We start from the raw sequence: 25,388 nt of genomic DNA, 5'->3' as shown, positions 1-25,388 counted from the left end.
GGCCCTTCTTTTACGTTTTCATTACCAAGCCTGTTTCTTTTTTTTTATATAATCAGTAAGCTGGCAAATGCTTGGCATTATCTGCCTCATGGGAATGTGCTTATGGTGATCAAACATTCATGCAATTGCTATCCTCAACACCTATTTTCTAAATCAATATTTTATTAGACCCCTACACCAGCTTTGATATCTTAATACAGTGGCCTGCAATGGATTAAAAAAAAAAGATTGGCTGTCTGAACATTAATACAGGACACTGTTTAAGAGATCTTCTCATCAGTCTTTTACGTAGGGTAGCTGATCAGTTTCACTTTTTTCCCTTCTTGTTTTTTTATTTTATTTTGAGCCGCCGAAGTAGAACGAAAGAGGATTACTGATTCTCTAATCAGTCTGTGTAAGTTCCAAGGTTACGTAAAATCACTTTGGTATTTAAAATAAAACATGAGGTATTCTGTGCAATGGGGTGGGTTTGCAGAATGTGCGGCATCAGGTCAAAAGCCAGCAGTTTGCATGCTGCCGCTTGTGTGTTGTCAATCTGGACAGGAGTCAACACCAAAGAAATTTATAGCCATTCCTCTGTGGCGGAAACATCTTTGGAATGTGATTGTCAGTGTGGAGGGTGGGAGGCCTGGGCAGCCTCCCAGTGCTCTTCCCCAGTGTAAAGTCTTCAGTTCCTGTGGTGGTTAGCTGCAATGTATCTAGTTACTGGGAAGGGTCAAGGCAAAAGGCACTGGCACGAGAAGGGGAAGGCTTACAACATCCTGCCTCCCCACAGAGTACAGTGATGGCTGTAGTGAGAGAAGCCCTGCTTTTCATTGGCTTCTGCTCCTATCCAATAGAGCGCTAGGAGGAAATACAAGCCCACTTGGCCTTATACTGGGAACATTGTCTCAGTGTGAAAGAAAAGCTTTAATTTTGACAAACAGATGTATGACTTCCTGAAATATTTTTACTGAATTTTTTTGCTCCATTAGCAGATTAGAGCAAGAATCTTTTTCTATCATCTCTCAAGACTACAGTGATTGCAGAAGGGCAAGTCGGGTGAAGTATTTCCATTTATCAAGTGACAAAGATCAAGATTTCCTTCCCATTTTTTAATATTTAGGTGGATCAGTTGTGTACTTGGTATCATTGTAATCTGCTCTTAGAGAAACTGAACTGTTCATTTTATTGTGTGCTGTATGGGACATCTGCACTGTGCTTTTGGAATTGTGATCGTGCAATAATTCGTAATGGAGATGTATTCCAAGAAAAAAAAGTGAAACATTTAAGTTTTCTGGTGGCAAGATTAAGTCAGTACCCAAGCCTCTCTGACCACATAATGAAAATTAAAATGCTAGAAAATAGTGCCCACTGATATGATACAAGAACAGATCTGACAAAAAATCTACTATACAGTAGAAACCTACAAACATTTTTTAATTAATATATAAACACAGTGTTTTCCATAATATATAAATTCCAGTGTTTTATTTCTTTTGCCACATTGGAATTTAAAAAGTATTATATCAACACAATGGGAAATGTAGGACTACGTAATTCCTGTTGATGCTGTATGTGGTTGCTGTTTGTAATATAGCCTGTTAATTAGTAGTGTTGATGGCTACATCTGTTTTTTTCTGAAGAAGCTCAAGTAATCCCACTCACTCTCCGATTCAGACCAGAAGGGCCTTGTTGCTATGGAGTTATAGCAGGGATCTGAGCCTGTGCCTTCAAAGCCTTGAGCAATCACCTTTTCACAAGGCCTCACTGGGGGTCTCTCCAGCTTGAATGGGGAGCCACTGTAGTTTATGAAGTTGAAACATTTAAAATTTAGTGCCTTGTAAATAGGGTCCCAGAATGATGCATGTTTTTTCAAAAAGTGAATACTTAAATGGGGACTAGGGTAAGATAAGTTATAAAATACCTGGAATATTTTGATTGCATTAGCATTCAGACTTGTGAACTTAATATTTGGTGGAAGCAAATTTGGGAACAATTATGGCCACAAGAGATTTAGGGTAAGTCTGTACCAAGTTTGCATAGCAGCTTGGTGCAATTTGTGCCCATTCCTCCAGGCAGATTTGCTCAACCTCTCTCAGTTTTGCTTGGGGATCGCTTATAGATAGCAGTTTTCAAATCTTTGTAGATTCTCAATAGGATTCAAAACAGGACTTTGACTGGGCCACTCAAGGACATTCACTTTGTCGTTCTTAAGCCACTCTAGTGTAGCTCTGGCCTTGCCCTTTGTGTCATTGTCCTGCTGAAAGGTGGAATGTGTCCCAGTTTTAGGTCTGAAGCAGGTTTTTGTCTAATATGTGCCATCTACGTTCCCTTCAGACTTAAGCTTTTAATCTGTTTAATGGAGTCTCAAAGTATTTATTTTATTTATGCAGTTTCTATGATTAATTTGCACATGCAGATTCTTTCACTTTTTTTCCATGTGTAAATGTGAAAGGGAAGTCAGGAATTATTTAAGGCTGCACTGGCCTCTAAGCTAACTCTGAGCTGGCTTTAGAATTTTTCCTTGCAGCTACGTAGCTTTTAGAAGTGTTACATCGGTATATACAAATCTCAGTAGAGAACCTACAGCAGTACGCTACAGTGAGATCTCCTGTTTTGACAGTAATAGACTGGCCAGCAATTTGCTGACCTCCTCTAAAGGGATTTGATTGTAGAGATGGTCGTGAACATGTTTGGTTTCTCTTTGTTATAATCTCAACATTGGCATCACATTATGTAACAAAATGTATTCTATTAATGTTTGTGTTTTTGATATAGTAGTATTATATAATGAACACTTTTATTTTAATAATTTGATAGATATGTGATAATACACCTAATTTAATAAACACATTTATCTTTGCTGCTGTTTGAGATCAAAACTTTGTATTTGCTAAGGTACATCATAAACATCAATGACAGAACTGCTGGTTCTGAATGATGATAGCTAAAATATGGTCATGCAACACTGATTTTGAAATGATAAGGAATGTATGGTTTGAAAAATCGGCCTAGTTTTTGATGAATGCCTTTATTAAACACTAATCTCTGAAATTAGCTTTCTGAAAAATATGGTGCTGTAAAAATGAATGGGGGATTGTCAGTGCTCTAACTTTTTCACACACTCATGCACATCTTTACTATTCCCCTTTTAAGAGTTTTGTTTCACAGAAATGATGAATCTTGACTTCTCATATTTTCTGACATTATTACCAAACAGTGGTATTCAAATACCACTTAATATTCAAATTAAGGTATTCAAATAAAAATTAAGAATGAAATTTGACATCTGTTTGAAGATCCTTTACGTGACAAATAAAATAAACGGTGATAGAAAATCAAAGTTATAAGGCATTGTTAATGTAGGTAAATATAATACATTATTTATTGTACTGCTGTTATCCAGTTCAAAAATATTTATTAAAATAATATACTATATGCTGTGACCTATGAATGAAACTTCATTCGAATATGTTATTAATTAGTAAATAGGTTCTGTTTCTAGATGTTTGGTGAGCAAGATGAATTTATGGTTACATATGCTCATTCACAATACTTTTGAAGTCCACAAAAAAAAAAAATTATCACTGTTACAAGTGTATGGCAGCTGAGTTGGGTACACAAGCTCGATATTGTTAGGAGGCCTTTATTTATTTATTTCAAGAACATGTGTGTGGTATAATGTTAATTTTCAACAGCTGTTTTCTAGTTTGAAGATCCTCTGTATGCATTCCCATGAGAGGGCCTGTAATAATTTAGACACATCTGCCAACTCAAACAGGCAGATTCTTTTTTATTACTATTAATCATAATACCTTTATGTATGTGTGTTGCTTATATATAAAGAAATGGATACACATACCCACAGTAAGTCAAGTTTTGATGCTGCGTAGTTTATTTCTGTTTCATATCAGGTGAGGTTACTGCATTCTGCTTGTGCGCCGCAAGTCTTGTAAACCTGTTGTTCGTCGTTGTTCCGTGAATGTTTAAGTCAGGGTGAGATTGACGTTAAAAGTATTATGGATGTCTGCGTTAACCCTTTCCCTCTGGATAGTGCTGCATCAAACAGCAGTCTCCCATTTTGCAGTATGAGCAGCTGTCAGTAGATAGAGAACAGAACAGAGCTGTCAGAGTCTGTCTTTGAGGGTTGCTTTGTAGAGCTGTCATCCTTTCTACTTCTCGGATGCTTGCTGGTGGCTCTGTCATTAAATGATTCCTGATGTGTTGCAGTGCATCCGCAGTGATGTCGGTGTAGTATTACCAGGAGTTTCAGTTGTTTGTTAAGGACATTTAGGGAACAGAACGCAGCCTCACTGTTTTGTCTGTTTTTGTCTTTATTGTGCCCTACCTGACATTACCATTTCGATTGTCAACTCACCTGAGCATGAGGCAGTGACGAGTGGGCTGGGATCCACTGGTCTGTACATCTTATAAAAGTCTCTTATAAGAGTATTTCATTTGAGTCAAGAGCTAGGTCTTGGTCTGAATTGCTGTAAGGAGCAATCTCAACAGTGAAAGTTCAGATATATGGTTATGCGTGGTGTGTACATCACGGTCAGCAGTAACGTCCCAAAATCAGCAGCTGCAGCATAAAGTGACTTGTTAATTATTGTCAAACTCCAAATTTCATTTAGGACATGTTAAAAAAAAAGATTTATGTGATGATTCAGTACTGTGTTGGCCTTTTGTTGTTTGTTTTGAGTTGGAGTACACTAAAGAGCTCCTTTTCATCTTTGTGCTCTTTTTAGTGAGCTTGTTTTATGAATGACTAAAGGTAATGTGTATTGTGAGCAAGCAAGTCAGACTGAGTGTTGCTATGATCTTCATTTTTTTAGTGATTACCTGTGTCATCACACTGTTCCGGACTTTTGTTCTGTTTTGACTGCAGGCCTCAGGTCTTACAAGGGCCAAACCTTTCAAGTTTCATTTCATTACCTCTGAGAAGTGTAAGAGCAAATGTATGTCACCAGTAACTGAATGAGAATTCTAAACATTGCCTTTTTAGTGTAGAGAATGAACTTGTCTGACATAAAGGATTTTCTAAGCATGTACTTGAAATCCCCAAATGTTTTTTTGTTGTTGTTGACTTGTATTACACAACCAGAAACATTTCCTGGAAATTGATATCCTTACAGATTTTCATATATCCCATTTCAACCCCATATCTCCAGCCGTGATACACAGAAATAATAAATCAAGCTGAAAGTCTGGGCATTCATTTTCAGGGGAAAATCGCAATGGCTCTCTTAAGGGTTTTTTCTGTTTTTTTATTTTTTATTTTTATTTCTGGTTCCGCTTTATTTTGCAATAAAAAGATCAGTATTGCAAAGATCGTTAATCAAAATTTAACAAGTAGTGATGATAGAACCAATGTCTACTTTAGGTTAATTGCATGTAAGTAACAGAACTCTAATCCTGATCATACCTGACCAATGCCACTTAACTCCAGGGAAATTTACAGGAGGTAGCTTGTTCCATCTATAATACTTTAGATGTATATTTTACAACTGGCTCACTATATTTATAATGTACCAATATGCAACCCCTAAACTAAAGTGTGACCAAATGTTTGGTAATCTTACACAGTGTTGGGATCGTTGGAAAATGCGGTAATAAACTTTCATATCCTCAAAAGATTTGCACAGTTTGTACAGTGTGGCATGGTAGTATCATTAAGCACTGATGGTTCTCCATGCAGTGACCAGCTTAAAATGCTATCTTAAGAGTTGGAGTTTACGGTACATGTGAAACAGAGGATTCTTTCTAAGCACTGAACTGTTGCGCCATGATCTCATTCCCCCATTGCTCAGTGTCTCCACAAAGCACCCACTTCCCTGCAGTTCATACCGAGGTCTCCAAATCACACTTCCTGACCCTTCTCTTGTGCCAGGGCAAACGGGTGACATAACAGGAGGAGAGGATAGTCCTTAAAAGCAATAAACATTGTTCTTTTGTTGGCTGCTGTTTTCTGTGAGTGGCTGGAAGCAGGAAGCTTCTTTGGGTCGCTTGGATATTTTTATACAGTTTCTGAGTCAGCTGTAGCTGATGTACAGGTGCGCACTGCAGTGCCAGCACTTCATTTTTATTAATTGCTCTTTCCTGTGCATCCCAATTCCCCTTATGTGAGAGACTGGTGCGGATGCTCAGGTGCAAACCGTTTCCTAAAAAATTAAGATTGAGAAATGGTGTGATTCAAACTGTAGCCACACTTCATGATTTTTCACAGGCAGTCCTAAAACTAAATCCCCTTAGGATTATATATGGTTTAACTATATACACATTTACAATATGAAACCCTTACAAACCTGAAGTTTTACTTGTGCCACAGAGTGATGAAATTGCAGTTAAGGAGTCTGTTGTATCTGTTGAACCTAAAGGTATTGTCACAGATGTGTAAAGAACTTAACTGGATACTGTGCACTTTTTTGCTTTCTTAGACCTATCGGTGCACATTATGGACCTTACTTCTGTGCTGCTATAGCTTCAGCTTAGCACCTACCGAAGAACTGCCTTTATTGTTTTATTGCAGTAGGTTTTGTTGTCTAGACCTGTGCTAACTTTTTCTTACCAGATTGTTTTTTATTGTGTGTACTATCAAAATATGTTTTTTTTCTTTTTTCTGAGTTTTAGTTTTGTACACTATTTTGTGTTTGGTGTTTATAACATTGAATGGAAACTACAAAGGGATTTTAACAGTGAAATCTAAAGTCTAAAGTCTAAAGCCTCAATTTAGAGTGAAGTATCTTGTGTAGTACCACAGCAATCTGTATTAGGCATGCTGCTCTTCTGTAAAAATTATAAACCCACTAGGTTTGCACATGATACAAAATAGGTGGTTTTGCAAATGATATAGAAGCAGGTAAAAGAAATGCAGTGAGATTTAGACATGCAATAAGTATGTACTCTTTGCCAAAGGAATTTAATGTGCACCAGTGGGAAGTGCTACATGCTGTTTGCACAATATTAAATAGGTTAAACCTGAACAAATTCCCTATGACAAATGTAGGTGCCTATATGTTGATACTGTATCTCATACAGTACTTGAATCAGCAATTCAAGGAAGAGGCAGAAAGGCCAATAACATGCTTGCATAAATAGTGTTCTGCTTAAACAGAGGCAAGTTTAATTCTAATTGTATAGTGTACTGTGAAAGCCTCATTAGGAATATTATGCAATATTGGTTACCCTGTTGCAAAATGAGCATCACTTCCCTGGAAAAGTATGCAAAGCAAGGCAGCAAGGTATAGTTGTAGTCTAGAAAGGACGTTATAGATGGACAGGTTACAGGTTACAGGGGCTCAATCTCCACTGCTGACAGATTAGAATAGTAAAATAGTACCACAATACCGTGGTAATAAATCATAGCAAAAAAAATCATGGGGTAATATGTACAATAAATGGTCAGAAAGGTCTTTAGACTTGAACAGGGGAGATTAGAGTACATGGGGACTCTGAGGTAAAAATTCAACCCAAGGTGTCTACTTCAGAATCAAAAATTAAACAAGGACTAAGGGCCAAAAGTACAAAGTACTGTGAGGGAACATACATTTCAAAATGAATATGTAGACCTGCTTACGCAAAGAGCCACAGGTGCCTGAAACAAGCTACTCAGCCATAGTGCTGAAACTAACTCTGTGGGATCCCTGGGAGAAACATCTGGAAGATATTCTGGGATCAATTAGCTGCTAGCAGCCAAACAAGCAGGATGGGCCAAATGGTTTTTTCTCATTTACAGGGACTTTTATATTATTTTTAAAATACTAAATTAAGATGGTTAATACCGATTTATTGTTTAAAGAACACTTATGACTACAACAGAATTTTGGAGAGAAAAAATAATCACAGAATTTTTACCATGAAGTAACTGTGTATTTATTAGTCTTTGGTACAACAAAAACTAAAATTCGTTGTAAGAAATATTTGACATACCTTCTTCATATTTACATTTTTGAAGTAGAAGGACCATTTTGCTAGTGTGAGTGCAAGCAGAAAGACAAGTGTTCTGACAGGAACTGGACCATAACATGACATGAAATAGCTTTCTCCTGTAAATTGGAGGGATTAAGTGATATCTTCATATTACTGGGCTAATATCAACAAAATCCAAAATTCCTATGACTTTGGCACTCGCACACAGGATCAAGCCAGGAAGGCCTGTTAGGTGAGTGTTTCAAAGTTGTCAAAGTGGAATTGGAGCAAAAACAGGAAAATGCAGCTCATTAGTCCTCGATGCATTAATTCTTTGGCTGCTTAACAGATTAAATGATGTTTACAGTTCTGTCGAGAATTAGTAGAATCTTAAATGAACTTAAGACAATATTACAGTTGGGCAGCTGAGATCTGTACCATATATGGACTGGCAGAGCAGTTGTGGTGGCTGATCTGTGTAGTTCAGAGACTCTGGGGCAGCAGGACACTGGTGTGCATTAACCTGGAATTGTCCTTGGCTGTCCCTGTTTCCATTGTTCCACTGTCCTTCTCCTTTCGAGAGTACTCCAGAGCTCACAGATTTGATTATAAATGTTGTATAGCATGCAAGTGTAATACAATGTTTTATATCCTTTTTGGAATATACTATACTTACATCGTTATAAAGGTTGTCATAACTTTGTCCAGTAGTTAAAGTATGAAACAAAACAAAAGAAACATATTTCAGGGTTATTTCCTACAAAAAGGGAAAATGCATACACATTTTGGAAGACATTAAGTAACAGTCAGTGTGGGAAGTGTAGTAAATTACTCTCTCAGTGCAGCAGACTGGGACATGTGAAGTGTCATCTCGGGGTAAAAATCACTTTGTTGGCTGGGATAACTTAAGCTTCTCATTAAAATGTAAAGGAGTTCAATAAGATTGTGATATACTGCTTGGCTTTCAATGCATTCTCTCTTTTATTTATCTAGGCGCAGAAAATTATTTGACTTGTTTACCATTAAAACCCATCTTCTGTGATAGCAGAACTAAAAGCTCAGCTATATTGCAGAAAGAGAGGATCAGATGGTTGAACTGTGTGACTGACTGGAACAGAGTATTTTTCATTTATTTCCCCCCACTGTGTCAGCTGCGGTGTGGCAGCATAGCTGGTAAACTCATTGCATGTCACCATATTTCCATAAGCAGCCGTATCTGTCTTTTTAAACTGCTGAGGTTGTAATTGGTTTCTTTCATAACTGTGTTCTTGGTGTGTTGGTTTGTTTGTGTAATGGGCACAAAAGTTGTACAGATCTGAAACTCACTCCTAATGCACATCAGTCCATATCAGTCCCAATGTCACAAGTTGAAACTTTCAGTCTAGAAATTCATTATTTAAGTCTGGGACATCCCAGTAGCAAACTCTACGGAAGGTTCCCCAGATTATGATAAATAATTGGCCAAACGTCAGCGGGATTGTGTGGGTTTGAATAAGCGTCCCTGCTGGCCGTACAGTCGAGGTAACTGTGAGCCATCACGTCTCCTCATGGTGTGCTAACTCTCCGGTTGGCACTGGGGAAACATGCAGCTTGAAGAGTGGTGCATTCCTCTGACGAGTGCGTGATTTGGAGGAAATCATCCACAGTCCTTATCCTACCTGTCCTAGTATGATGCTTATGTCCATCGAGCCATCTTGATTAACAGTTGTCGTTTCCCAATTGAAATTTCTGGAAAGAATTTTTAAAAACGCTGTCACGTCGGTGAAAAAGAACATCTGGCCGGGCCCTTAAAAGCTCAGAAAAAAGGGCAAGATGCCGCTTATATTTATATCCATTTGCACAGTTGGGCATTTTACTGTAGCAATCTGCATGAAGTACCTTGTTGATTGGTATGACAGAAGTGCCCCACCTGGAATGTGAATCAACAGTCTTCCTGTTATGAGCCTTGAGCCCTAACCACTACCCCATACTGCTGCCTAATAATGCTTTGTTATGGTATTGCCAATTTTTTTGACTCAGCCAAATACCTGCATCTCCTATATTGCACCAGGAGAAGGAGAAGCTATGGATTTGCTCTATCACATGCCCAGCTGTCTCCACAGTGCCTTTCAGGTGTTTAGTGCCAGTTGGAGGAACCACACACCACTCATTAAAATCGCTGCAAGCTAGTAAGTGCAAATTGCAGGAGTCACTGTTTCACCGAAAATTGACTGACAGAGTTTTGCATGACAAATGCCCATCCTACAGCAGTTGTGCTTTACCGAATGTACACCAGTGTTTGGAAACACTAAAAAAGTCTTGACAAACAGTAGGCGAGATAAAAGGTGAAAAGCTTATAGTGTATCTATATGGCCACAGACACTATGGGGTGAATGTGAGATAGTTTATGCAACAATTCGAAATGTACCTCTCCTCCTGGTGGCACTGAAGCCTTACTTGTCCTGAGTGATAGAAAGTATAATAATCATTAGTTTAATTGATTTCAACATTCTTAGGAAAAGGACAGGTACTAGGCATCATACTGACATCTTAAGTGTACAGTAAAAGCTTTATCCTCTTTCACATTAATGGGGTTTCCCTGGCAGTAAATCACAGCTGCCCATTTCTAGTATTGCTGAAATCTTATAGAAGGGGACTGAAAAATTCTGCTCCACAATGTGAGAAATTCTCTTTGGAATCAGGCTTTTAAACCACGTGAAAATGTGTGGCTGTGTTGGACATCAAGTGGACTGATCCAATCTTGGAATGCTAAGGAGTTTTATTAGCCTCTTGTATTTGCAGAATGAAATCTTTCCTCCTTTTAGTGTTCAAATAGCTTCCACTGATGCAGGAGTGTTTTTTCAAACTCATTCCTTTGATAGTCTAAACCAGAGGTCACCAAGCGACTGAAAAGGAGTTTTCCTGACCTGCGACGCTGTTAAAGCAAATGACACAGCTTGAACTGCTAGTGCTTCTATTTGATCTTTCCCCCTGTTATATAATTAAAACTCCCTTCTCCAGTTTTAATTTTTTCTGCTAGGGTACCTGGTTGTTGTATTTTTGTTTTACTCTTGAAAGAGACTTAAGGGTTAACAGGATTTTGAGTAAGACTTGTTAAGTCAATCTAAACAACCATTAGCTGGAGAGCAACTTTTTTTTTTTCTGGGTACTTTTCTGTTTTGCATTATTGCCATTACCTTAATGTCCTCTCGTTTTCTAATCATCATTTTGTGCCCAAGTAGGCATACCGCTGTTATTAATATCAACATTTGAGTCTTAATCCTTCATGGGGTGTTTTTGCCGTTCAGGTGTTTGTCATTTATCTTTGTTAATATTTCTAGTGGCTGCCAGCTGGGGACAACTAGTCAGCTCTGAAATTGGGCAGAGGAACGGCATGAGAATTTTATTACAGAGTTGCCGGGCGACTTGGTCCTGAAAAGATTCATTATAGAAGATGTGCCACTTTGTTTCAGCAGACGTCTTTACCCACCACTGCCACCACCACAACCGCCTGCCCCCCTTCATCTCCCTTAAAAAAATACAAAAAAACTGACTTTATTTAAGACAAGGAGGCTTTGTTTTATCATGCGAAAGGCTTGTGAAATTCTTCAGCTCTCAGTGGGTTAACAGGGGAACAGGAGCCGAGTTGTAATTGGCCTATTTAAGGTATTTTGCATGTGAATGGTGTTCTAGTGAAGCATTACTAAGTCTGTTGTGAGCGGCACAGTGATTAGAATTTAGATTAGGGAAAACACTTTCTGTACTTTATCAACTACACTAATTAGTTCAGTTGCTGGAAGTTAACTTGAAGTATCGATAAAGTTGGAATTTTACTTTTCCTCTCTCCCTCTCACTTCGTTCAGACTCTCGAGCCAGTCCTCTGCAGGGAAAAGTCCGGCACTTTTACAGAAATTAACGAACCAACATGCACTTTTAGTTGCTGAATAATTTAACTTAATTAAGAGAACAATGTTTTCTGTGCAAAGTTTAATCAGGAGATATGCTCGCTGTGGGTAAGTGTACTTTCACAATAAAGAAAGGCAGCCCAGTCAAGCAATATATTTTACACCGTGCTGTCAGATTCCAGATTTGCAGGTATTTTAGGGGATCAGCAAAGCGTGTTTTCTTTTACTAAAATGTAAGAGCTAAATGTCAGTAAATGTAAGAACTGAACGTGTTGTTTATGTAGCAGTGCTTTTTTGTTTTACATTAAAAGAGTCCTTTAGTGAGATTTCACATCATCTTCCTTGGTGTGGGGGAATTAGACCAAAAATTAAAGAAATTTCTTACAGTAGTATGGAATAAATATATGTGAATGTCTATGAGATGCAGTATGTGCAGTGACCACTTCAAGAATTTGGAGGGTTCTGTCTCTATAAATTACACAAAATTCAGTATGACCTTTTTTTGTATATTAAAAATAGAAAGAAAAAACTGAATGTATTGAAATGTTTGTGTTTACTGTTTTATAAGAAAATTAAAAAATGGTGGGATTTATTTTAGCTTGCTTTAAACAAAAATAAACATTTTTAAATGTATTTGTATAATTATTTAGATGCACGTGTCTGTGTAGTCACACTTCTCCTGTTCTTTTGAAATACACCTGTAAAGCTTGTGAGGACACTTGGGAAGGTCAGAATCATTCTGGTTGTTTTGTTGTTTTTTTTCTCGAGGCTCATGTATGTTTGTCTTGTGTTTTCAGCCGAGCCTCCTGGGAGGAGAGATGGGCTTGGGCAGTCCGGGGGCTATTTCACCTACGAAGCCAGGCTCGCAGTATTATCAGCACTACTCCAGTAATAATCCGCGGCGGAGACCACTGCACAGCGACTCAATGGGTGAGCTCTGGGGCTTCCGAGCTGCATTTAGCTCTTCACCCTTCTCCTTTCCCACGTACCGTATCCCCTGCTGCCCCCCAGAGCAGGCTTGTAGCTGACCAGAGACCTTTAGTCAGGTACACACTGAAGACAATTTCAGAGTCTGTGCCCTTGGAGTTGTTATAACCTTCTGCCGTTCAGCAAACTAAGTGTACAGCTTCACAATCCTTATAAATCCTTTCCTAACAATCTGGATTTGCTGTTGTTCTCCATTTTCCTGTTTGTGTTTGTTAACTCCAGATACTCATCTTTACCAATTATGTTTGTGCTGGGAAAAGACATTGGTTCTAAATGTAACTAATACTATATATATTTTATTTTAGTACTAAATATGTTTGTATTCACAAATTCACTAATACTCACCTATAGATAGATTTCATGAACTACATACTCTGAGTATTTTCAAAAGTGTGCTATTAAAAGCAGTTTCTTTATATTACCAAGTTAAATCATAATTACAGATTTTATTCCTCATATATAGCATTGTTGCACTGCATTTTTAATTTTCTTTGAGGTGCTTTAGATTAGTACTGTAGATAACACGAAATGTACTTTTAAAGCCCCATCTCATTTGTAACATTTTCTACTTTCTTTTGTGAAATAAATACTGTTTTGTAATGATTCCATTTAATGTTAATAAATTCATTAATACTAAGTTTTACATATAATGATTTTTTTTCTTCTTATTTTTAAGCTTGATTTTACGGAGCCAGAGAATACATTATAATCCCACATAAAATACATTCATTTATGGTGAAGTAACTGAACCTTTCAAATGTTGCATCAATTTTTAGTTAAGACTTCCTTTTGAACATTTGCAGTCCTCATATTTCCTGTTTTAGTCAAAAAGCTCTTCCGATATAAGGGGCTCTCCAGCTACTGTGTGCCTGAACAGGATTCTGAAAGAAAAAAACAGGCCTTGATGTGACAGCCTTGAGGGGCTTTCAGAGCAGTTTTTACATTCCTTTTCATTGAAAGTAAAAACGGCAAGTTCTTCCTTCTTTTCCCAATGTAGCAATAAGAAACTTTCGATCGTTTTTTGTTCTGATGAAATAGTTCGAAAAAGGTTCTGCTAAAAAGAAACAATAAATTTATTTGGATAATAAAGAGCAAAGATATTCTCTGTTTTTTTACATTCTTGCTCTGTTTGAATTCAGCCTGCCTTTGTCTGTAATAAGTGAGACTTGCCAGTATCGTTTTTATCCTTATGTCCCTGCTCACCATGCTGCCTGTATTTTGCTTTGCATTTTTAACAGCTTTGTACAGCCATGTGTACCCCAGAGTTGAATAAACACCAGCAACTTGCCCCTTATAAATCATTCTTCGTAATTGCCTTTTTTTTTTTCCTATTCAGAGGTCCAGACAAAGAAAGTCCGGAAAGTTCCCCCAGGTTTGCCATCCTCAGTAAGTTTAATGTTTTTATTATTTCACTTGTTCATTCTGGTATTATTGATGTCAGACATTCACTGAGTACGTTCTACGGCACTGTCGTTTGGCTTATTTTATCAGTGCGGCCACTTCAAACAATGTGGATCATGAAAGCAGAAAATTCTAGAGAATTTAAATGATTGAAAATAGGGTCTTTGACTTAAAAATAAATTATTCCCTGTATAACAGTGGTGTCAGATTTTAAAACCACTTTCACCTTTATCGGCTCGATCCCAAGTACAGCTGGAGTACAGTGCACCCATTGTCATTGAACTAAGTGATGTTGGATATCTTCAACTTCGTTAGCGGTCAGACTGTGGTTTGTGTTGAGCTTTGCCGTGGCGCGGCATGCTTGTTTATTGTCCTCTGTTTCACACGCGCTCGTGAACCCACGCAAACAAAATCCATAGTAAATACGCAACTCTGAATAAAAAATTAAGCACCAGTCCAGCTTGTTTTGTGCAGTGAATCTGATCGGTTATCTTCAGTCATTGTTCCTGTGTCATCGAATATCGACCTTAATGTTAGGTCGAAAGAAATTTCAATAAATGAGTAAAGTTGACCTTCAGCGCCAAAAGCTGGTTACATTTGTCTTTGCAATGGAAACTGGATGGAACCAGTTGGCTTTGTGACACTAATATCTGGAATCCACTTTAATCACATCACATGAGCGGCTAGTTTATGTGTTTGTTTATTTTTATTTATTAATTTTGCTATAACTGTGGCAACCATCGGAGTGGGCTAGCTGTAATCCTCGGATTTAGATCATAAGCTTGCATCACAGTTTTACTCGACGATGGTGAGGATTTTGCGAAAGTGATTGTTATAGATGAGCCCGGTTCCCTATCCTAATCCAGCTTTGTGTTGGCTGTTTAACGTCCAAAGTAGCTGGGTTTGATTTGAAGTTATGTTTCTGTTTGTTTTGTATATGCCACAAAATCCAGACCTTCAGAAATAACATGTGCATTTGTGTGTTTCTTGGGGAAGGCTTTAAAATGTACACCATTCTCATCTACTGGACATTAGTATTCTGGCCTGTGATGTAGCATGAATATCATTGCTGGCTAACCAGAGCAAGATAACTACCTCTCTTCAGTATTACCAAGAGTAACATCTTGGGCTCTTGGGATCTCTGAATTCCCTATGCATATGCGTGTGTAGGCTTTATCTTTTTAAATTTTAAATTTGACATATTTGGACGTTCATAAACACCCTTGATTGCAATTTGGTGTTTTCGGAAACAAGTCAATTTATCCCATTTCAAACTTAGCAGGTGGGCAATAAAAGCAAGGTTTTGACATTGTTTTATTGCATTTGATTCTTAGAAGCTGTTATTTTATTTGGTGTCAGTAAGCTTCTTAACATTGTAAGAAACACATTTTATGAAAACATTTTTGTATTTATTTTGAATGGCGTGTTAAAGCTTTCTGAGTATAATAATTAAACTGTACAAATTAATCTAAATTTAAAAAAAAGAATTGAAAAGTAAAATCAACCATTAGAAATGATTCATTCATGTTGAAGAAACTCAAATCAATATAAATATTAGGATGAATGTTAGGGGATAAAATCAGAGTTTTCTTCCTTTTAATATTTAAAGCAAAGTAACATTTTATAAGTTGAAAAGACCTCTGATTGTGCTTTTTGTCTGAATTAACATGTTCATTTATATTAAGTAATTATTAATTGAGTATGAAATATAATTCTGCTTTGGCTTTAATTTTGCAATGTCGTATACTGGCTCCTTTGTCAGTCTTACTGGAAAGCACTGGTTATTTTAGTTTAGTTTAATTACAGAAAGTAAAATATCATGAATTGTATTTAGTTATTTTTAAAATGATTAAGAGACCAGTGGCCAACATTACTAGATCATATGTGTTTTTTCAAAGTTGAACTTGCATTTCTAATAACAGCAGGCTTTACTTTTCACCATGGACAAAAATAATAGCAGAAATGTTATCAATAAATTAAGTCTTTCAGAAGTTATTTTTTTAAAAGATGTAATTATTTTAAGGCAGCAAAGTAAAAAATGGATATGGCTTTTTTTTTCACTCACACTGACCTAAGTTAATGTAAAATCATGCCACTATTTATTTGTGAAACAGGTTAAAATTATTTTACAGAGAAATAGGAGGATTCTTTCAAATTGATTCACTTTCACATATCAGCTCTATATATAAAGGCTATATTTACAATGGGGGTAAAAATGCTTTTACTGTAGTTGAGGAAGTACTAGTAAGCAGCTACATGAGCTATACAGTGAGGACAGAAATATATAGATTTACATCTATAGGACCTAGGACAAGGAGTATGTGGGCGTTAGTGCAGTTTCTGCCATTCTTGGCTCAAGAATTGTGTCTTTCTAAACTATAGACATTTTGCAGCAGGATTTGAAAAAATGTCCCCTATGAAGCCTTGTCTTTTATCTTTGGTGTCACTTTCTACAACAGAGACCTAAAACGTTGAACACAATATTAAATATTGAATATTAGGACAGAGTGTCTGCCATGTCTGATCTTCCTGACATGCTGTTGTCATTTGAAACAAAGCCCCTTGTTACTTTTTTCTCCTTTAAATCATTTTCCTAGTTCACAAACCATTCTATTGTAAGCCAAAATGTTTGCAAAGTTAATTTACTTAAACTACAATTATCCTGTCACTTCAGGGAAACCTTGAAATAATGTGGTAATCAAAAGGAAATTAGTTCACATTAGGCGGAGTGCAGTTTCTCTTGTAAATGTTTTTTTTTCTACATTGGCCTTTTCTTATCACATATGTTATAATGCAGGATAAATGCTGTATGTTGACAATTTTTGTCGCAGCATGCAAAACAAAAACTGCATTACTGTCACTGTGGTTTGAAGAGTCGTTTAAGTAACATTGCGGTACACTTGTCACTTTATTTGTGGTTTTTTTTTGTTTCACAGTTCCTTTTGCATCTTTTTTAGATTGTGATTAGATTTTTGGGTGTAAATCCCCCTAGGAGGCAAAATCATTTTTTTATCTTAAAAATAAAGTGGATTGATGCTCTTACTGTTCACACCCATGTGCTCAAATCCACAAATTTGATTTTTATTGTCACGTTCTTATTAGAAGTTAAACATAACGGAGAACATAACCAGATGTACAATTTTATTTTTGCCCTATGTTATTCTGGGCTTTGTTATCCAGAAAAGTGAGCAGTGAAACAATACTGGAGAGAACATTTGGTACGTTAATGTTGTAATGATTATTCTTTGCTTTGAAATTCTTTTCTATCTCCGTTTTAATAGCAAATTCAGTTTATTTCATGTTTTGATTATATTGTAGGACTGAGGCCGTGACTGTTTCAGATCTGTTTCCAGTTCTGAGTAGTACTACTTGATTTTTGTTAGAAATTAATTCATTTAACTGGAGAATTATTATCTGAATTGAAAGTGCCGGCATTTTGAACTCCTCAATCCAGGTCATCTCCTTTTGAGTTAGTATGTGTTTGGCTATTTCTTCATGATGGCTATTTTAGTTCCTCTGAATTAATATCTGATTTTGTTTAAGGTAGACAGCGTTAATTAAATTAAGCTGGGTCTACCAGAAGGCACAATAGGGATGCATTCTCACGTGGGCCGTGAGGCTTTTTCCTGAGCTTTTCTGCCCCCTTCAGGCTCTTTTTGGTAAAGCGTTTGGTCTGGATTTTTGGGGGGATTTCACTCTTAAGCTGGTGGAAAGCTCGAACAGTTTTCTGTAATAACATGTACTCTAATTTAACGATCAAACATGCAAGAATTCTGTTTACTTATTGATATCTTTTAAACAAAGGCACTTCCTTCATGTTAGCATGAATACAGTTGGAGGGCTGACATTTCTGCGAATAAGTGGAAGTTGTCACCCACTTAATTCCTTTCAGAGCATTTCTTGTTTCCGCTGTCTCGCTTCATATGTTAAAAATATAACTATGCTTAACATCTCCTTGATACACACACGCAAACTTACTTTTAAATTCTACATCCTGAGACAAAATATTAAACAGATATGAACATGTTTAGGTATAACGTGCCCTGTTTTTATGACAAAGACAAATTGCAAGTTTATGCATTTTAAAAATCATGGACACCGCAGGTTTATGTGGCTGGGATAGTTTATTGACGTTTAACTGTGCTCTTGTGGTTTCCGCAATGCTGTCAGCATATGTCGTGCAATGACATTTTCAGACTAGAGAGCCTTGCGCACACACAGCCTTAAATTCACGGCACTTGGCTTGTCCCTAGTTCCCTAAACATCCAGTAGGCAACATAAACTTTATTGTTTGCTAGCCCAGCTGCCCCCACTGTCTCACAGTTGCTTTGCTAAGAGATATAGAGGGCAGGGGGGAAAGAAAATGGAGCCTCAAAGTTCAGGTTGAGTTTCCTGAAAGTGGAAGAAGAAAGCAAGAAGAGGGGAGTGCTTCAGGTCTATTTTCAGGATGTGTGGATTAGCAGATATCAGGCGGGCTGATGGCTTGGCTGGCAACCAAGGGAAGTGAAAAATGATTCTTCTCTTTACCTCCCTTCGTTTTCTTTCATGTAGCTGGGAACTGCGTAAAATCGTGAAGTGACATATAGAAAGGCTTGTGCCATATAGAAAGCCTTGTGCCTAATTCCCATGGACCCTGCTGTGAGAGCCAGTGCCCCTTGTGGAGCTAAAGAGATGGTTATTATTTATCCCCCTGCCTTTCAGTCATTCTAAAACAGGGCCCTAAAAGGAATCACTTGACACATCGCTAATCGCTTTGGTATATTGCAACAGATTTTAATAACTGCAGACGGAAATGGATTTGGCTGTCTCTTCACCTCATTTTTTTTTTCTTTTTGCTTTTGATTTTCCTCAGTGGGTTCAGCGCCAATGCGAACGTTTGACCCGGTTCTAAACCCAACTGTCACGGCCTTCCTAAATTCCTAAATTGTAACCTTTTTAGAATTTGGTCATTTGTGTTGGTCACCGCGCCGCAAAGCGAATGGCTGAAGCATAGAGCAAAGTTAGGTTTAAGTGTTGTGAAGTACATTGTTTTTTGTTCTTTGTAAGAAACAGAAACATATCTACTGTATATAATAGCTGGTTGGTTAGTTATGTTGTTAGTTATATTACTACATGTCTTAGGTGTAGGTAAAAGACAACTAACTTTTACTTAGTTGTAGTAAAAGGTACAATATTGTTTAGGTGTAAATAAATGAGGAAATATGTTGTTTTTTGTTCAGAAAAATGCTAGACCCTGTAGAAAGTATTTTTGTAGATGTCAGAATCTCCTGCCACATGCCCAGACTCCTTGAAACACAATAATATTAACATTTTATACCTACAGCATAAAGAGTTTACCATTTTTCCATATTTTTTTTCTTGCTTCATCAGAATTGTAGCAAAAATAAGTGCAGGTAGAGAACTGAATTCGACATTTGTTTCCTTTTCACTTTTATTTCAATTCCATTCGCTTGAATCTTTTCATTGAGTAGCCATTTTTCTTTTAAGTGCAAGCCATTTAAAACAAATAATGCTGTTGCTATTTTTATGCTAGAACATTTTTTGCACAACTCAAGTGTAGATGTATTTAAAAATAAATACTAACTGCTGTTTGTGATTGGGTTGGCTCTGGCATTGGTTCCTGGGGTGGAAATGGAGCGGAGTGATTTCCTAATTCAGAAGTTTGCTATAAAAAATGTGATTTTGATTTTGCTCTTAAACCTTACAGCAGTGAGCTGCATGGCGAACACCTGCAAAAGTCTAAAGAATTGGTGTGACGTGATCACAATATATAGCTTCTCAAAGAGCTTTCTTTACAGATAACATACAACAAGATGACTTTATTTTTCAGTGTAATAGGCCTAACAGCATTTATTGCATTGGTTTCTTCCAAATTTTAGATTGCACAATAGTCATTTTGATCTTTGGTATTGGAATTGCATTAGAAATAGCCACCTGTTCAAGAATGTGTAGCACAAGTTATTTAGAAGTGCTTTAAAATGTAAACTTTATTGTGTCATTTAAATCCATGTTTTATGTTACAAGACTAACCTCTTCTTTCTTTCAGCTGAGTATGTTGGCTGCACAGAGACTAAAAACACTGTAGCTCCACACTGATTTATGCCTTGTGATGCTGAAGAGAGTACCACACATTGTACTGTACATGTGTAACAAGGAAATTGCATTACATTTGCACTAATGTGCTAACAACAAAATGTAGTGCCAATACTATCTCCCACTTAAAGCCGCACACATTCCAGGCACACCTTGGTATCTTGATTTTCTTGTGTGCGTGTAAAATTATCTTAAAGCAACATTTTAGCAGTGAATACACTTTAATTGCTTGAGTTTTACATTTTCTGTTCTGATAAAGACTGTTACATGCAGTTTGCTATTCTTGTATTACTATAGTTGTAAATAGTGGTTTCAAATTTCTTGCATTTTCTAGTTAGATTACAAGCAAAATACAAAGTTGAGATAACATTCCCATAAACAACATAAGCTTTTTTATTGACCCTTATGTTTGCAGCATGATACTCTGCACAATGACCATGTGAATAGCTGAACAGATTTAAGTCCAGAACTCTCTAGAGAAAGGGTTCTCGCTATGCAGTATGCTTCAGTTAACATGACCTGGGAAAGAATTGTGAGTAAAATGTTCTTAAAATACAAGAATTACTTAGCTGAAATATTATTTTTTATTTTTATGTGAAGTACAGTATATCCATTCATAATATATTTAAAAAGTAGAATTTTTAATTTTTGTGAAGCATAGCTGTGAAACAGCCTTACTGTGAATAGTAAAAAATACTCCCTTAAGTGGCTTTTTGTTGTAAGCACACACATGAAGGTATTTTTGTCATATGTGCACATTATTTTCTTTAGACATTCTTTTAATGAAAACTACTTCAGTCAGGTTCCTGCAATTCACTGGCTGCTGTAGCATGCAAAGTCTGGTTGGTTTATTACCTATGTCGAGTAAGATGTTTTGGACACTGTGTTGCATATAAAGGAAATGGAGTCAATTTCCTCTCCTGGGTTGAGCACAGAAAACACTCATCCAGGAACTCTGGATATATCAAGCCACTTGTGAGATGTCTTATGTCTTGAGGGTGTCCATCTTGAGTCAGCTTTTATTGAAGTAGTTAAGCTGACCAGCAGGGCTGGTGCAGCTGTGCGTGTGCTGTATTTGACGTTTGTATCCAAGGTTCGTTTGGGATGTCAAATACTTACCTCTCTGGAAAAAAAATAATAAATAAAAGCCTAAATAGTGCGAATGAGAAATAAGAAAGATTGTTTTTGTGGCTTTTGTATTTGGCTTTTCTCCCCCTTTTTGAACTAATGCCGCCTTTAAAAATGTCACCTTTAAATCTTTAATGTTCCTTCTGCGTGCACTGTTTGCAAATTTAATATTAACTGAACAGGGTCCAATAAAATCCAGAACATTAGATCATTTATTATGAACCTTGATCTTATCCACACACACTCATTTTCACTTCCGCCCATGTCGGCTGGTCTTTTGTGTTCCACAGACAGAAGAGTGCTGTGGTGTAACCCATGCACCTATATTAAATTCACATCAAAGACAACAGACTTCTATTAATGTTGATTTAAATTACACTTGTGGTATTTTTATTCCTCTGATCCCTTCCATCGTTCTTCAGTACTGTCCGGATGTGCTGTTCGCAGAGGCTGCATTCCAAAAACAAGATTGTGCTGTGCTCGCCAATTCCAGCTCTATCCCCTAACATAACCAAACACTGTGCATCTTGGAGCAATGCCTGCTGTTTGATCCCATCGAACTTCCCCTCAGCTCAGCATTATTCACAAAACCTTTTGCTTCCATTTATTGGTGCTTTTTTTTTAACTGGAAGGAAATAAACAGCCTTAAAAGTTGCAAAATGGAAATTTAAGGCCCACAGTTGTTTGTCTCCATTTTTCAAATATTTATGAGGTAAAATGTACTGGCAGGAATAGCTTTGTGAATATAGCCCCAGGTGTCCTTGTATCCAGTAGTCCGTAGAGTAGCCAGTAGTGCTGCTGTAGCATCTGTTTCTATAGACTACGGCAATGATTTATTGTCTTATTTTTTTGACGTGGTAGTATTTTTTGTTTTATTCAACAATTTAATGTGGCTATTTTATTAAATCTGTGAAAGTGTGTACACCCACACCCATATACTGTATGCTTTGGTAAGGTGATGTGACTATTATACATTATTTTAATACAGTCTTTATCAGGCTTGGACAAATGCACAATTCATTCTTTTTTTTTTCTTTTTTACATACATGTCTGCTTTTTTACACATTTCGTTTGCCAGCACTTGTTCTTGTGGGGTTTATTGAGCTCAGCATTACGTTAAACGAAAGGTACATTGTGATCAAAAATGTACACAGGACATCTGAAAGACAATGCAGAAACATGCGTGTATATAGATGTGCCTGTCTGTCAATCATATCTGCCCATCAATCTAAAGCATTTCCTCTTTCTACTCGGCATGTTAGCAGCCCATATAGCTTCTGTTTCAATACCTGCCATCCAAGCCAGATTCATCAAGAATCTTTCACTTCTGAGTAGATGGGTAGCGAATGGGCACATACACCAAATTAGCGCACTATTGGCAAAGCTACAGATAGTATCATATTGGCTCTGTTTGCCCTGCCGAGTGTATTTTCACATAGAAGGCTTTTTAAATGCAGTGATTTACTTGGTGTATGATGGCAGGCTCAGGCTCCTGCTTCCCTGCTACTGCTATAACTCTCAGTTGAGGGAAGGCCACAGAGAAAAGGGTTAGCACCATTGTATGTGAGTGCTACTGCTTTGAATTGTGTTTTTTTGTTCTGTGATCGAAGTGACACGCTCCCTGTTAGAACCCAATAACTCCTCTCTGGACCCAAACAGAAAAAGAAATTGACGTGTAGTCTATGGCTGGAAGTATCTGTGTAAAGCCTTATGTGTGTTGCAAGGTACAGGCTGTTTTGTATAGTGGCAGTCCAGGTTCAATTAATGCAAAAGCTTAGTCTTAAAGGTTTTCAGATGTGAATGTAGTGTTACTGCTAACAAAAACAGCCGAGAGGACTGAATGGCTTGTAGAACAGCTTGCAAGTACTCATTATTAGATATAAATATGGTAGAAATGACCAGAGTTAAAGAAACCAGCTATAGAGATACATGTAGAAATCTTGCTTCTGTTGTGTTTCATTTTCCACGTTCTACGTTTCATTGCATATAGACACAATTTGGGATTAGCTTCATTTAAATCAATGTAAACCTCATTTGAATGTGCATGTTAAGTAGGGAAAATAATGTGCAGCCGCTTATGAGCAACAGGTCCACATAAGTAGAGTTAAAGCTTTGAAAACTTTTATTTTTTCCTTATATTTCAAATGTTCTGTTTGTGCAAAAATCACAGAATCACCATAAGGGCTGCTTTGCATTTTTAATTTAGTAACTAACATATGAATAAATTTGCATATTAATTAGTTGCAGATTAAATCATGCATACATAATTGCCTCCTTACTGTGTTTAATGTTTGTCAGAATCGGCAGCCTGAGTTGATGGATGTCATTTGAAGATTACAATTTGACGTACCCTTGGAAATATTTGAGCAAATAATGCAAGATTTGAAATACCAAAATTAGCTAAAATTATAGAACAATTACTAATAAATTCTTGGAGGGAGAGGTGCAGTTCCCTTATAGTAGCTGTTTTCCATGCACCAAATCATTCCCTATTCATAATCATTAATGCACCTCTTAATTACCCTGCATATGCAAATTAACACTTTCAGCACTGGATGTCTTTAGTGTACAATGTGTAAAATTAAATTAAGGTTTGTATAAAATTCAGATCAGTTCATTAAAACAAATTGAGGTTTATGCATGACATTTTTTCTTGTTTCATTTAAGAAAGCATTTGCGTGATCCCTTGATTACATTGTACGCAGGGAAATAAAGCTGATTGTAAACACAATGTGGTGTGCGTTTTTATGTAGTGGCTGTCCTTGCATGTGAATATGTCAAACATGTACAATACATAATGTGAATATGTGTATTGTTTTAAATAATTATTATGCAGAATATATGAAACAGATTCTGTCATGTAATAATATTTAATAGCAAATATATTTTTTTCTTTGTAGTGTAGTTCCATGTATCATAGATTTGCTTATTTTGTTATTTATCATTCAGAACAATTTTCTAAACTTAACATTTGTCCTAACTAATTTGAACTGTTTGGAACCAATAAAAGATTTGTAGTTTAACAAAACAAATGACAAGACCTTTCTGTAGGTTTTTTGGGCATTGTAGTAATCCAAATTCTGCTTCACTGCATTTTGAATTTTCATTCCAATAAAAATGAGTACAACTGATGAATCCAGTAACCAATTAAAGAAACCTTATTTTTTGTTATATACACCAACATTTCCATTATATTTTCTGAGTTTTGATTTTCAAGCATAAACCAACCAGAATATTAATACGTGTCCAAAAAATTTAATGATCAAAATAATCAAAGTCAAAACAGGTGCTTTTTTATTCACTATATGCAGTAAAAAGTGGAAAGATGGAGTAGAACATTCTTCTGTATCAGACATGTTCATTTTTCTTGGTAGTAGCTAAAGAACAGGTGCTTTTTGAATATGCGTACTTGTTTTTAGCCTAACCACTGTACGTACTGTAATTACATGAAAAGCTGCAAGTGTTTCTGCATCTGAATCTTGCAGTTTGGAATATAAGTGATGACAAAAGCTATCAGTTAGGCCAAGATTGATATTTTACAGGTGTTTTTTTTTTTGGGAATGAAAACAGCTGAATGCTTGCTTTTGAGCAAGGTGTTGATATTTTAGTAGCGGCCAGTGGATGAATTGTGAAGGCCACAATTATTAAAAGCCTGGCGTTTCAGAATGACATGTTTGCTTAGTGTAAGAAGAAAAAGGTTCACTATGGCAATAGTTTGAAGTGCCTTGTAAAAATGTAAAAATGGTGATACCCTCTTTTGATATATATATACATATTTCTATTGTATCCTGTGATTGGTTGCAGGGAGCGTGGAGCAAATTGCAGTGTCAAACCATGACATTACATCCATTGTACATATCATGTTATTCCTTACTTTGATCATGTTTCACTTAAAATCATTTTTTTTTCCATTTAGAACAATTTTGAATGTGTTTTTTTGGGGGGCGGTGGCAGGTTTGATATGTTTAATGAGAATACATTTACAACTGGACTATTTTATAGGTA

General features: G+C 36.7%; 1 protein-coding gene across 14 annotated transcripts in view; it reads left to right on the top strand.

Moving 5' to 3' along the window:
• Window positions 1-25,388, top strand: part of tcf4 (transcription factor 4) — a 209,463-nt gene that overhangs the window by 110,866 nt on the left and 73,209 nt on the right. For all 14 annotated transcript variants that reach the window (XR_015936079.1, XM_088630366.1, XM_088630359.1 and 11 more), the window contains 2 exons: window positions 12,572-12,704; window positions 14,098-14,147. Coding sequence is in view for 13 of the 14 variants with exons in the window: in XM_088630366.1 (XP_088486492.1) it covers window positions 12,572-12,704; window positions 14,098-14,147 (183 nt within the window). In the remaining variant the exon portion in view is untranslated. The remainder of the gene's footprint in view (window positions 1-12,571; window positions 12,705-14,097; window positions 14,148-25,388) is intronic.

Source organism: Lepisosteus platostomus, chromosome 4 (assembly GCF_059453375.1).
Source record: "Lepisosteus platostomus isolate fLepPlt1 chromosome 4, fLepPlt1.hap1, whole genome shotgun sequence".
In the NCBI taxonomy this organism is placed as follows: domain Eukaryota; kingdom Metazoa; phylum Chordata; class Actinopteri; order Semionotiformes; family Lepisosteidae; genus Lepisosteus; species Lepisosteus platostomus.
The sequence above is the reverse complement of the archived record's forward strand: the minus strand, read 5'-3'. Positions and strand labels throughout refer to the sequence as shown.